At 37.8% G+C, this 14,657-nt stretch overlaps 1 protein-coding gene across 1 annotated transcript; it reads left to right on the plus strand.

Moving 5' to 3' along the window:
- Positions 1-386: 386 nt before the first annotated feature.
- On the plus strand, positions 387-14,586 carry EDRF1 (erythroid differentiation regulatory factor 1; the record flags this gene model as incomplete). The annotated part of the gene is made up of 18 exons (XM_010191285.1): positions 387-511; positions 958-1,117; positions 2,393-2,494; positions 2,785-2,906; positions 3,706-3,817; positions 4,532-4,679; positions 4,754-4,862; positions 5,191-5,302; positions 5,563-5,823; positions 7,238-7,309; positions 7,426-7,576; positions 9,821-10,009; positions 11,306-11,506; positions 11,888-12,106; positions 12,541-12,764; positions 13,190-13,348; positions 13,630-13,779; positions 14,413-14,586. Coding segments are annotated over 18 exons (2,790 nt in total), but the record flags the coding sequence as incomplete, so codon positions are not given.
- Positions 14,587-14,657: the final 71 nt, after the last annotated feature.

Consider the following 14,657-nt stretch of genomic DNA (forward strand, 5'->3'; position numbering starts at 1 on the left):
TGAGATTCTGCAGCAGTCATTTTACCCAAAACCTGCATGTGATGTCCTATACTTGTGGTATTGTAGGATTAAAATTTCATGTCCCACTTCCCTGTAATGACTTGAATATTGCTATACTATTTTATTCACTTTATTATTAAAAAGTATTTGTTACTGTGTAATCTCTTACCATGTATCTGACTTTCTAATGAAGTGAACTCTTTAGTAAGAACGTAACTTTTCCAGAAGATACACTTTCAATAAATGACCAGTTCAAGACTTCAGCTGTGAAGTTATTGTCTGGATTTCTTTTACTGTTGTGAATGAGTATTCATAAGTTAATAAGGCTCTTGGTTTAGTTTGAAGATGCTTCTTGATACTGATTTCATATTTATGATTTTGCCTAGACAGGGGACTGGACGTGGCTGAAAGAGTTTTATCAAAGGCTGATTGATCAGAAGTGGCAACGCAAGAAGAAGAGTAAAGAACATTGGTACCAGAAGGCTATACTTTCTAAATTTTTGTATTACAGGTAACATTTATGTCTGCATGAAACTTCAGTTCTGCACCACTTACTTTTGCCTGGTTTCTTGTCTTGAAGTCAATGTTAAAATTCCAGTATGGTCTGTCTTATTCACTGATTTTTACTTACGCAGTGAAAATTGAGGGATGATATCAGGAAATAGCAAATATTTTTAGCAGGAATTGAAGCATTTTAAAGTAAAATTAAAGCATAAAATAAGCAGAGTGACTGAATTAAATGCATATCTCTGGGTTTGAGGGAAGAACAACTTGAAATATGCAAGGTAGATGTGACACCGGCTGTGACATTGTAAGAGGTTGAGCAGCTTGTCAGTATAGTAATCTTGTAGCATAGTGGCAAAGTTATTCATTGAGAACAGTGCATCAAATGCAATAAAAATGAAATTGATTCTCTTTGCATATTGTTGACTGAAATTTTTCATGTTGTTTTGTCAGCATTAATGGTGATGGAGCTGCTCAGCCTGTTCCTTCCACTTCAAAACAGCACCAGGAGGGTCCTGTTTCAGGTGAGAGTGATGAAGCAGGAAGGGCCTCCTGGCCAGCTCCTTTTGAAATGCCTTCTTCCTTATCTGAAGAACCAGGTGCCTCTAACCAGGTTAGTGTATATAATGTTTTAAATGACACCTTAATTTTCATAGAGAGTAGACTCATAGACTTGTATATTGAAAGGTCTTCAAAAGTGCTGCTGCACTACTCTTTGCTGAAAGAAGTAAAGGCATTGAAATGATTTGGCAGTATGTGTGGTTTATCTTATGCCAGTGTTTCAGAGCTTCACATTTCAGAATATTTTCTGACCCCATAATACTAAATACATCCTTATCTATACATTTTTGAGAAACAAAACATTTGGCTAGGAGTAGTCATCAATGACTTCATCTGAAAGTAGGAAAATCTGATATTCAGAAGGCGTGTATGGAAGCCTGAGGTTCTGGCCTTTCTTTTTTAAATCTGCCATTAAAATAAAGCTGTTGTGGCCCTGAATTTATTAAGTAACGAGGAAAATGAAGATCTATGAAAATGTTTGCAAAGCAGTTAAGCAACATTTGCAGATACTTGTGATGAGATTACATAAGTGGAGGGGAGATATGTCTGTAGTAATTATGCAACAAGCTATGATTAGTATTAGGCCCTAATCCAGGATTTCAGTCAGGGGCTAAGATTATTTATGAAAACTCTGAATTTATGTTGTTTTTTGAGTAGTACAATATAGGAATTGAATAAAATTTTGGGATTGAAAGATCTGGTGTATTCAATTTATATTACTATAGGAATGATGCTATAGTCATGCTTAGAGAGTATTACCAACTGGTACGCTACATGACTTAGTCAGCTAATTTATGAAGGCTCTAACCTATGTTATCCCTAAAATTGTAACTGTGTGGTGTTGTGTAGTAATATTGTGAAGTGGAGAAATATTTGAGTACTTAAACACTGTAAGAAGAAAGAGGACTTCTCTCTTCCACCTACTTGAGGAACGATTGCCTAATATGGCAGACTCTTTATCATAAAGAAGTGGTTGTGCCTTTGTACAGCATCATTTAATTTATAAATAAGACATCAGGGTAGAGGTTTTACATTCTGGAGACTGATAATGTGGTGCTTACCCTGGGGTAATGAAGGATTTATATTAAAGACTTTCATTTCTTTCCAAAGCCTATAGCAATATAAAGTACAAAATTTTGGTAGTAGCTATAGGAAAGAAGCATTCTAGTCACTGACTAGAGGCTTTTTGTAGTTTAATACATATTTATTCAAAGATATTAGAGGTAAAGGTTTTTCCCTTACATGCTTTTGTTGTTGAGATTCTTTTTTTAATGGCCTAACTTTACCTCAGCAGCAGAATCACTCCTTATCCTTGTGCTTTTCACAGGGAAGTGTGCCTCTTGAACCCTCATATATAGTGGGGCATGTGGCCTCAGCCCCCAAAGAACAAAACCTGACTACTTTGTTCAATGACGGGGAAAACAGTCAGGTATGCTATATGTGAAATTTGACCTCAAACATCAACCCCCCAATTTAATCAAGCGCTTTAAAATTTGGTCTAAATTGGAACCAAGAGAAAAACTAAGTCCCCTGTAGAAGTAGCTTTTGTGGCATCTGTGATCTCAGTCTTTTAAGTTAACGCGAATGCGTAGCATAGTTCATTATGTGCTGTCTTTTATTTGCTGCTTTTGCTTCTTGCTTTCTCATAACTCCGCAGAATGTCATAGAGAGCGTGTTTTATAACAGTGTTTCATGGAGCAATTTTTTCTCTTAATGAAGGGACTTAAAAATGACTTTGTTCGTAATATCTTGTGGACCTTTGAGGACATCCACATGTTAGTAGGATCAAATATGCCTATATTTGGAGGTGGGAGATACCCTGCCGTGAGCTTGCGTCTCAGGTGAGTTTTGAAGTTAATGAGATATATGCCAGCCTTGACTGACTTGTTGCTTTACTTCCTATTTAACGACCTGATTTTTGTTTGGTTGACTGTTAATTTTTCCCTGCAATTTAAAGAATAAATTTCATGAGTTAGACTTAATGGCGATGGCATTGTAAAGCACAGGAAAACAAGTGATCCCAGTGCCATGCCACTGCACTGAGACTTGAGATGCTCTGCTGGTTTTTCTGGCTCTGTAACTACATCTTTATTTGAAAATACTGGTGGTTTGCAACCTCTCCCGACTTCACTTGTATTTTTATGTTGATCACTTGGTTACCATTTTTTCTGTTCCTACCGATGAGTAAGCAAAGAATGAACAAAAACTTGAAACTCACTTGATGTATTGGTCATATTTTTAAGTCATTTCCAGGAATTAACAGTACCTTGCTTCGCAAGGAATTCTGGAAGGTCTGAGTTAAGGCTTGCACTATAATTAGCTGCTGCTAATACTGCTATTCCTGTAGAACTTCTTAAGTACTTGTTATCTTGGTAATAGTGTGACATGTGAAGCTTGTTAAAGTTTCAGTGTAAGTGTGGGCAAAAATTCAAAACTGCTGAGGGAATGTGAGTATATTCCATTGGGGAGATCAGTCCATCTGTTTTGTTTGCCTCTTTAAAATATAACAATTCACAAATAATTATTTTGGTATCCATCCACTCTTAAGTGACTTAAATCGAAATCCCATTAGTAAACATCCTCAGTATGTTCTGAAGAGTAAATAAAGACTTAAGTAACATTACGAATGTTTCTTTTCAGGGATAACAACAAACCAATAAATGTGCTAACAGGAATTGACTATTGGTTGGATAACTTGATATGCAATGTGCCAGAGCTTGTGATGTGCTTTCACGTTAATGGAATTGTTCAGGTAAGTCTGGCTCTTTGCGTTATGCCCAGTTCATCCATTCTTCAGTGTCTGGAATTGCTCCAGTGCTAACAGATACCTGTCTAACTTTACTGTGCTGACAAGAGGATAACAAGAATCCGTTACTGCAGAATGAGAGGCATCTGCACAGCTTGCAATAATTATACAAAAATATTGTATTCTCTTCTATTCCTCCCTTCCATGCATGCAAGTTTCCTCCTTTCACAGTGTATGAATGAAGGCAAAATTAAAACAATACAACAGCAGAAATCCATCTGTTTCTTGTGTTTTAAAGTCTGCAGTGTTCACTTGCCAAAATAGATGCCTGCTTTTTAAACATTTTTTTAAATTTACCATTTAACAATAGACCACACATCCCAGCTGAGTTTCTGTTGTACCTGGTAGCCTGTAGTTGCTTACTAGGCTGACTTGGTTTTGTTGAAGTAATAGTTTGATGCACCTTTTTCCATCCCTTTCTTCTCCTTTTACTTTACCATGTTTGCCATAGAAGTGGGTCTTCTTTAATGCTTCTGTTAGTGTAATCACGATGTCCTTGCTTTTAAAGTAAATCATAGAAATTAACTCCATTTATCATGATGCTGTATCATAATAGCATTTGTTCCGGCAGTTGATAGAGACACTGATGTGTAGATTTTTTTGGGGGATACATGGCAGAAAACCCTCCTAATCATGAGTTTTAACATATATGTCTTGCAGAAATACGAAATGATCAAGACTGAAGATATTCCCAATTTGGAAAACTCTAATTTTTCTACCAAAGTGATAAAAGATATTGCTCAAAATATTTTATCTTTTCTGAAGTCAAATTGCACCAAAGAAGGACATACGTACTGGCTATTTAAGGGTAAGTATATTTAGGTTATTTTGAAAAGATTTATGTTCATGTCGTGTTGACTAATGAAAGATCTTAACTTTCAGCAAGTGGGAGTGACATAGTAAAGCTCTATGACCTGACCACCCTTTGTGAAGAGACAGAAGACAAATACCAAAACCCTTTTACAATGCCGGTGGCAATTCTTCTATACAAGTAAGGTTTTATGTTTTTGTTGTAATACCTAATTCTTGATGCAATTGTATTTGTTAAGAATACAGGCCAAAAATGATGATGAAATGAAAATGCATGAAAGGAAAATATTTACACATAAGCCTGGTAAGCCTCAGTCCCACTAAATCAAAACAGACCTCCTCCTTTTCACCACTTCTCCATGTAAACTGCACTCTTGCTGAGGAAGTCTTGTAGACCTATCATGAAGTTTGGGAGATCTACGTGTGCAGTAGTATTGTTTAAAGCTATTCTTTCTTCTAGCACAAAGAAATTATGCAGGGATTTACTATTTTTTTCAACTTTCATTTAGAGTTGCTTGCAATATGATGCTGAAGAAAAACCAGAACAAGAAACACTATGGCACTATCAGAACATTACTGCTCAATTGTCTTAAGTTGCTGGACAATGGCAGACATCCTCAAGTAAGAATTAGGTGTTTTCTTATAGCTTTGAGTAAATAGAAGGGAAATGCGTTCATAATAATACAGCTTCTTATATTTTGGCATGGCACTTCCTTTTCCCTCTGCAGGGGAGAGAATTTGAATTTATTTATGAACTTAGAAATTGATTTATGCTTAAAGAAGCCCCAAGCTATTTTTTAAACATGATATTGATGTTGATTCTCAAGAGAAAAATGTGACTTGCAAATAAATCACTATATTTTTTTCTCTTATTTAATAAGATTATTGCTTCAGCAAACTACATGTTATCAGAGCTTTTTCAGTTGGATGAACCTAAAAAAGAAGACAGTACAGACTTCCCTATAAATGGAAATTCTGATGAAAGTTATAGCGAGGAAGAGGAAGAAATGCCAGACAGTGATGAAAATGGTTCTTACAGTAACAGTTCTGATCCGCCAGATGACAATAAAGCAGTGGCTATAATCAAATCTGTTGGAGAGTTATCAGTACCAGAAAAGTACAAGTCTGTTCATCGAATACGTGTAAGTGAAGTTGTGGGTTTTTTAAAGAGTTTTCTTATAAGATTCAGTTTACACAGCAAGTGTAACAAGTGAAATTCAGTTACCTGTAAGGTTTGTCTTCTGGTTAACTGAAGCATGAGACAGTGAGGAAAGAAACTTTTTCATGGGCTGCTCATAAAACCGGAGGTCATTGAATTTTAAAGTATAGCAGGTTTAACACAGTAGGGGAAAAACTCTCTTTCACATGTCCTTTATGGCATGATTTTGCATAGCTGGCTACAGGAAAATTATTCCTGTCGTGACAGCAGAGAAAATAATGCCAGCTGTGCATGTGCAAGACCTATAGATAACCTGGGTATGCACATAAACTTGTGGTTATCTTAGTTGTTTTTTTCTGGCGCAGTATTAAGGTTTGTTGTTTTTTTCCCTGGGAGCATCAGCTACTTCATATCCACAAAGTTAGTCTTTGATTTCCCTCTTCGATTTGTCTTTTCAAGGGCAGAACACAACAGTTTGATTCCCTTTAAATTTTAGTTATAGTCAGTTTTTAAGAAGAGGTGAAGCTTTACTCAGCACATGTGTATATGTTGTGTCTAAGGGGACAGCTGGGTGCATAACCATAGTGTTCCTGAAACTTCACTGACATTCAGGTGCTTCATAAATGAATCAGCAGAAGTGTAGTACTGCTGCCTTCATTGCACTTTTCTGTGCATTAATATTGAAACAAAACAGAGGAATATGAGAAACTGAGAAGATCACTGAAGAATCTGTTCATAGCATTTTATTTTTCTTGTGATGTTTTGCTTGTCTTACCTATATAGGGATATGATTATGAAAGTTGGTCAAAAGCTAAACCTTTTTTCTAATGTCTGTGCTGAGTAGCAAAGAACAGCATTTCCTAAAATAATTTTGTAACTTTTATTGCTGTCTTAGTTTCTTTAAGGTGTATAAGCTGAAAATACAATAATTTGGACAGGTACAGAAGTACTCAATTTCTCCTTTCTTCTTTCCCTTCTACTGACCCCAGAAGAAAACAAAAATAAACCCCCTCCAAAAACCCTAAGGCATTTTTTGCAACTTTGTTGTATAGGCTGATGAAATTATTTCTGGATAGTATCAAATCTGTTTATCTTCCTGGGTCTGCATTGCAGAACATCTGTGGATGCTTTCATAATTGTTATGGCATGGAGTCATCTTATGTCTTCTCTTTGCATTGTCTTTGAGATTACCAGGAGAGACCAAGTGTAGATGACCAGGTACATGAATTACTGAAATAAAGGAAAGAAATACTGTGACACTTGAGTGTAGAGTTCAGGTGTTCCATTAACAGGTTTTCTTAATACTATCTCTCATTTACATCTTCTAGTAACTTTGACATTTCATTTGTTAAACATTATTCCCTTTTTATTCCTTCCCTGCTGCCCCCTCAATGAAGCCCAGCTGTGCTTTTCCTGTCTGCCATGGCACTGAGGAGCGCTGCAGGCTTGTGCTTAACTATGTCCTGGAGGTAAGTTTACCATCAACTTTCTTATGATGTTTCACCTGGTACCCAAGTCTTGATGTATTCTGTGTTTGCTAAATAGTGCTTTCAAGGTGAAATCAATGATTTTATTCTTCTTGCAGGGCTTGAAGTCTGTTGACAGCAGTGTTAAAAAAGAGAGTGACCTTCCTGCAGCTGACCCTAGCACACCAATCCCATTGAAATATGAAGATGAATCCACCAGTAGTGGTCCCGAGTGTCTGGAAAAACAGATGGCGTTATTTTTGGACAAAAGTAAGTTGCATTGTTGTGCAAATAAGACCTTTCCATTCCCAACACAAATTGCTGCTACTTTATTTTGATTGCCAAAACAGTGTACTTGTAAGTCACTAATTACACTACTTCATAAGCAATAGTAGTATACCCAAAATTGGAGAACAGTCTCTTCCTTTTTAAATATGAAAAGAACAGCTCATCTGGAATATTTTGCATATCAAAGTATCTCTTATTAGTAAGCACATAACTTATCTGCAAGCCACATCTAAATAGGGTCCAGTAAACTTCCATAAGGGCTTGGTATTTTGACGTTTGGTATGTGGAGCACAGTAAGTTGTGTGGGTTGTTTTTAAAACAGTCTTCTTTCTTTTTTTGTGACTTGGAAGTTTTGTGGAAGAACTCACTCTGGCAGGTTTTTCTCCTACATTGTGCTTGCTGCTGAATTGCCTCTGAAATGTTAACTAGGATTTTGTTTGGTTGTTTTTTCTTGTACCTCTACAACTGTGGAAGGAAGCAGCAAATAAAAGATGTTTGTTTTGCTTAAATACTCAAACTCTGTACGTTTCAGACTATAGTCTTGTCTATTTTATTTTTCTCTGGAGTGCTATAAAATGGTATAGGAAAGATTATTCTGAAATTTGTAGAGCTCTTTGCAGGGCGAGGAACCCTATAAGCATAACCCAGAAATAAATCTAAGTCTTGCTTAATAATAAGAGATTCTCAAAGGCAGAAGAGTGGAGAAAAGAAGGAATAAAGAATTATAAAAATTAGCAAGTTCAGTTTTGAGTTATTCTCTCAAGTATTCTCATGCGTCTCTTCCAATTTTTTGAATGTCAATGACCTGGAGATGTATGCATACTTTCTTGGTTTTTATCAGATATGTGACCACAGAATTTTAACACCTCCATCAGGAAACTGCATTGTGCTGAGCTTGCATAAATTCTGCACAGTGCTGTTAATATGGACTCTGAGACTAAATGTTACCAGGATCTACTGAGAAATTCTACTTGGGCCAGCTCAGCAAGAACAGTGTGTGCTGATTTCAGCTCTCCTTGCAGCCAGGCTCTGTCTTCTGCCTTCACAATTTGGAACTGATGACACACTGCAGCTGCTTGCCAGCTGGCAAGGAGAATGTCTGCATGTTAACTTTTCCTGTTCAGAAACATGTGTTTCCTGGGGGATGTGGGAGGTAAATACTGCACAGATGTCAGAACAAATATTTGATTTGATTTCTGGATCTGTGCTGGAGTTCATCCCCGAAGTAGCAATGGTGCTACTTGTTCAGGTTATAAGGATTGAGTTTGACCTAGAAAAAATTAGTTCAAAAGAGAAACTTTTAGTTCTCCAGTATATGGGTTTATTTTCTTTGGTGCAAATTACGTAGCTTCTCTGCTACGTGTGTGTTGACATACGTATAGAAAGGGCAAGTGCTCTTAATTCTTGAATTTCTGACTTGGAGAACTACTTCTGAATAGGTTATGGATACAGTATATGTGCATCCTGTGTCTTTAACTGCATGAGGTGTTTCTGTATTAGATTTGTCTTTGTCCTAATATAAACTTGTAGATCTAGAACTTACTAAAGATAGTGGGCTTGCTAGTCAGGCCTTGTAGGTCCACCCTTAAGCAAGAGACTGATTACTGTTGGCAAATGTTGTCAGGACAAAACTCTGCCTAACATCGGTGGCCTGTTTTTTCTGGTTCCATAACACTGCAGCATTGAAGAAGGAACCTTCATAATCTTAGGCTGGGTATGTCCTGAAACTAGTATGAGAGAGACCATGGGCTTTCCTTCTGGGAAGGACCAGGTTATCCACTTCCTTCTGTGCTGGAGGCTGAACCCACAAATAGAGGCTTTCTCACTTTGAAATTGTTCACACAGAAACAGAGCGTATACTGTAAGGATTTGGGAGAGAACGTGACAAGTTATGCCTGTGGCTTTCTTGTTCTTTTCTGTTACTACCTAATGGAATACTCTTGGCCACTGTGCCCGTATTTCAGAGTATGAGAGGTTTGATGTGCTGTCACTGTGCTCACTGTATTTGAGCATCCCGCTCTCAGGTGGAGTGTGTGGAAAAGTTGCAAATATTGGGTTCATTTTGCAGATGAAAAATGTGGTGGCAGACAAGTCGGCATAACTCTGCTTGTGCAGCGCTGTAATAAGGCAGTTTACATTCTGCCTGTATAGTGATGAAGCTGTGTTTAACCTCTGGCATATGTTCCAGAGATGAGATTTACTGATGAGGTTCTGTTTGTGTTACAGTGGGCTCATTTCAGAAGGGTAAGCATTCCAGTCAGTCAGGAATGATTCCTGGATCGTGGCAATATAAAATGAAACTCCAGCTAATTTTGAAATCATCAAAGGCGTATTATGTCCTATCTGATGCTGCTATGATTCTACAGAAATACGGGAGAGCATTACGATACATCAAGCTGGCTTTACAGTGCCATGGTAAGTTGCTAAAATGTGTTTGTCATCTGTGCCATTGCTATGTATGTACCTTTCAAAATATCAAATGCTTTTACTGTACATGATGTATCCTAGTGGCAGGCAGTGACAAGTCTGACAACCATGTATTTAGCTAAACTAAGTGTCTAACTCATGATTCAGGAGGGAAGTCTGTAGGAAGAATAACTCCTGTCTCTGGTAGAAAAGTTCTCTCATTTTGACAGAGTAGGAAACTTAGGGGGCAGATTTGGAGCTTTAGAGCGCTCGAAATTGGGAGGGTTGGTCCTGGTGCCAAGACCAAGGTTGTATTCTGTGGGCTAAGTGCTGTCGCTGCAAGCAGATGGTTTGGTTTGGTTTGGGTATTTCCCCCCCTGGAAATGCTGCAGGCAGATGGTTTGGTTTGGGTATTTCCCCCCCTGGAAATGTCTGGTGGTTCTCATTTAATTATATTGTATTCCTGACTCTTGGAAGTACCAAACTTCTTCATCAGCTGAATTGGATACTGAATGAAATACACTTTCAAGTATTACTGAGGAAAACAGAGGAAGTAAAATTGGACTTCTTAGAATATTACTGCAATAATCAGAAAAATGCCATTAGCTTAGTACTGTAGTACTGCTATTTTATTTCTCATTTCATTTTACTGTATTCCTGACTCCTGGAAGTACCAAACTTCTTCATCAGCTGAATTGGATACTTCTCTAAAATGAAATACACTTTGAAGTATTACTGAGGAAAACAGAGGAAGTAAAATTGGACTTCTTAGAATATTACTGCAATAATCAGAAAAATGCCATTAGCTTAGTACTGTAGTACTGCTATTTTATTTCCGTGTTTGTAGGGCTTATGGCAGGAGGAGGCTTAAAGCAAGAACACTTGATCTTAACACAAACCATCGATATGCTTATCAAAGCATTCTTCAGCTTTTGTTCTTTTTAAAGACTTGAGAATAGAGTTTGAACTGTAACTCTTGGAAATTATTTCTTTAGGTTATATCTCACTTGAGTTAATCCGTGGAAAGTCAGTTTTCCTTTAGTGAGATCTGAGATTAGTGTTTAATTACCAGATTCACTGCTCATCTTGGACAACATAGTTACCCTTTTGAAACTGTCAGCTGTGTAGAGCAACTATGACTTTAAAACAGGTTAGTTCTTCTTAGAAGAACATGTGTTGTCTGCATACAGAGAAAAGTGTGACAGGTAACATAAAAACCAATTATATTGTCAGTCTGTGTCAAACCTTTTGACGTTTAATTCTTTTCTTTCCCTCTCTCTCATCCTTGGGTATTTTTTCTAACAGATACGTACTGTTGTCTCTGTGCCAGCATGCTTCCCGAAGTGTTGGTGTTCCTTTGTCAGTGTCTAACCCTTTGTGGAGATATCCAGTTAATGCTTGCTCAGAATGCAAACAACAGAGCAGCATATCTTGAAGAATACAATTACCAGACCAAAGAAGATCAGGAAATCCTACACAGTCTTCACAGAGAATCCAGATGCCAAGGTATGATACTGATATGAGAACTGCCGTAATTCAGTTATTTGACAGACATAAGGAATTTCGTTGTGTTTCTCAAAACCACGCATCAGTATAATTTCTGGAGGAGATTTTATTACACTTCAGTTCTGTTTTCTTCAGCTTACTGCGCCTGTCATCCGTAAGGAGATTGTCAAGATATTATATGACATGGCAGAAGCTGTAAAATAACTAAAGACAGTAGTTGAAGTAATGGGTAAATTGTGCTTATCTGTAGAAATCGTAGGATCATTCTGACGCGGGTCTTGCACTTACTCTAGAGGAGAATGTCCAAAATGATGACCATCACAGATTTAATCTTACTTGGAAATACTGTTTGACGTGCAGGCTTTGCGTTTGGTTTTCTAGTGTTTGCCTGGGCCACAGACTTGTCTACAGACCTGGAATGCCAACTTTCTGTCAGCTGTAAATGTTACGAAGCAGCCTATGAAATTTTACTTTTTAGTAATTTAAAAAACCAAAATCCAGAGCAGCGGATCCAGGTACTAAAGAGGATGGGGAATATCAGGAACGAGATTGGAGTCTTCTACATGAACCAGGCTGCTGCAGTGCAGACTGAGAGAGTGGGCAAGTATTCTTTTTTTTCATTTCTTACTATTTCCTGGAGCTATAGCAATGATTGTGTTCAGTAATAGTGTGAGAAATCTTGAGTATTTCTGATTATAAAGATGACATTTACAAAGAACTTCATAGTAAATACTTCTCTGTAACTGACGTTTTGTAACTTCAATGTCCATTGTAAGTATTTGTCCACAACAGATCACTGTGGCTTTTACACTGTACTTAATTGAGACTCAGCTGAATAATGGAATCTATAGCTCTGGAAAAATTATCTTACAGTGTATAGAATGCCCTCAAACAGGATGAAAACTTTAACCTAAGTATGTTGTAAAAGGGAGGGCATGTTGCATTCTTGATGTGTTTGGTTTAGTTCAGCATGAACAAGTGTAAGGTCAATTTAAATTATCAGTGAGATGGTAAGCCTTGTGTCTTAACCATAGTGAGTAAAAACGTATCGACGACAGAGCAGCAACTCTGGAAGAAAAGCTTCTCGTGCTTTGAAGAAGGAATTCAGAATTTTGAGTCAATTGATGATGCAACCAATGCTGCTCTTCTGCTCTGCAACACGGGAAGACTGATGCGAATTTGTGCTCAAGCGCATTGTGCAGCTGGAGGGGACTTCAAAAGAGAGTTTTCCCCAGAAGAGGCCCTTTATTACAATAAGGTAACATCACACTATTTTTAGAAATGGGCCAATACCCTAATGTACCTTTTACCATGGGATATTCGTACATATAGTTGTAAATGTCTGTAAATCTTGATGTAATAATTTGGGATGTCTCTCCTGCTTTCATATTATCCTAACCCTTGCTGTATAGGCTTCACTGTTGTTGTTGAGGTTTGATTTCATTGCTCTGATACATGAAGCGCTGTGACATTCAAATCCTGATGTTAACAGGTGGCAATACCACACACAGGGGAGATGGAAATGCAGTCAGGATTGAAGTTATGACCAAAATGGGTGTAAGGAAAACGCTGAAGAAGGCTCAGATTAGTTTGGAATGCTTCCTTGAGAACTAGTAAAGAGAAGTTAATTTCTAGTTTCTATAAAACTTCAGTAACCATGGATGTCTATTTGATAACCTGTAGGCTATTGACTACTACCTGAAGGCGTTACGATCGCTGGGTAAGAGGGATGTGCACCCAGCAGTTTGGGATTCTGTGAACTGGGAGCTGTCTACCACGTATTTCACTATGGCAACTCTGCAGCAGGATTACGCTCCGCTGTCTCGAAAGGCTCAGGAACAGGTAATGGAGAGCATTTGTGACAACACCTGGTAAAATAAGCTATGGTCTTCCTGAAAACAAAACAGTGAGTGAAATTGATGTTGGAAGAACTTGTGAACTTTTATTAGATTGAAGAACTTTTGTGAAGTAGTTATTGCAAACCATAAAATGTTCAGTCACTTGAGTTTTTAATGTTTTGCTTAAAAATAGAGCCACAGACAGAGTTTTAACCCTTACAGTTGCACATAGTGATGTTCTGGTCTTAAAGTAATCACACTAAGTCTTTCTGTTTTATTTTGTAGATAGAGAAGGAAGTGAGTGAAGCCATGATGAAGTCCTTGAAGTACTGTGATGTTGATACAGTGTCGGCACGGCAGCCTCTCTGCCAGTACCGGGCTGCAACCATCCACCACCGCCTGGCCTCGATGTACCACAGCTGCCTGAGAAACCAGGTACGAGTACAAACTGGTTTGGTTTTCTCTATAGGTGCCATATTTAACATATCCAGTGTGTGTGGAGATTGATATTTGTCCTTCTACCTGTACTTAAGATTGATTTATTTAAATGACTTACCCAAAGGTGGTTTATTTGAAATCATTGTGAAATGCAATCTTACTTTTAAGAGCAGTCTGTCTCTTCTTGAGCTTTATGATTCTCTCTATTTTAAGTAGTTTCATGCCCTCATAACAGAAGCCATTGATGATAAATGTTTTCTTTTGTTTGGTTTTGCTTCCAAGCCACTCTTCTGATACTTAAGCAGGCAGTCTTCTGTCTTATTAAAGCCTTAGTATAGACTTGCATGTTGCTTTCTGGGCTTTTTTTGCCTATATTATTTTTCTTTATGATTACTTCAGTTCTACTTGATGTGATTTGTTAGCATGAGCTGTGAAATTACAATAGCTTTGAAGATGGCAGGCTGGTGATGTGTTCCAGGAACGTGCAGACATGCAGACAGACGTTTAGATGAACCATTCTGAAATCAGCTGGGGAGCGATTGTTGGTACCAAGTATTGCCCATAAGCAGGTTTTTTTTTTTCCTTATGGAAATTGTCTGGAATTTACTGTGTACCCTACTTTGCCTGCAGGTTGGTGATGAACATTTGAGGAAGCAGCACCGAGTACTTGCTGATCTCCATTACAGTAAAGCTGTGCGACTCTTCCAGCTCTTGAAGGATGCACCCTGTGAGTTCCTTCGTGTGCAGCTGGAAAGAGAGGCATTTGCAGAATTCCAGATGGCGAGTAAGTCTGCTCTGTCTTAGTACAACAGCTTTCCAAACTGCCTTTGCCTGTCTAATTTCATTTTTCACCGAATCACACAATCACAGAATAT

The sequence above is a fragment of the Mesitornis unicolor genome, unplaced genomic scaffold (genome assembly GCF_000695765.1).
Source record: "Mesitornis unicolor isolate BGI_N332 unplaced genomic scaffold, ASM69576v1 scaffold7509, whole genome shotgun sequence".
NCBI lineage: Eukaryota > Metazoa > Chordata > Aves > Mesitornithiformes > Mesitornithidae > Mesitornis > Mesitornis unicolor.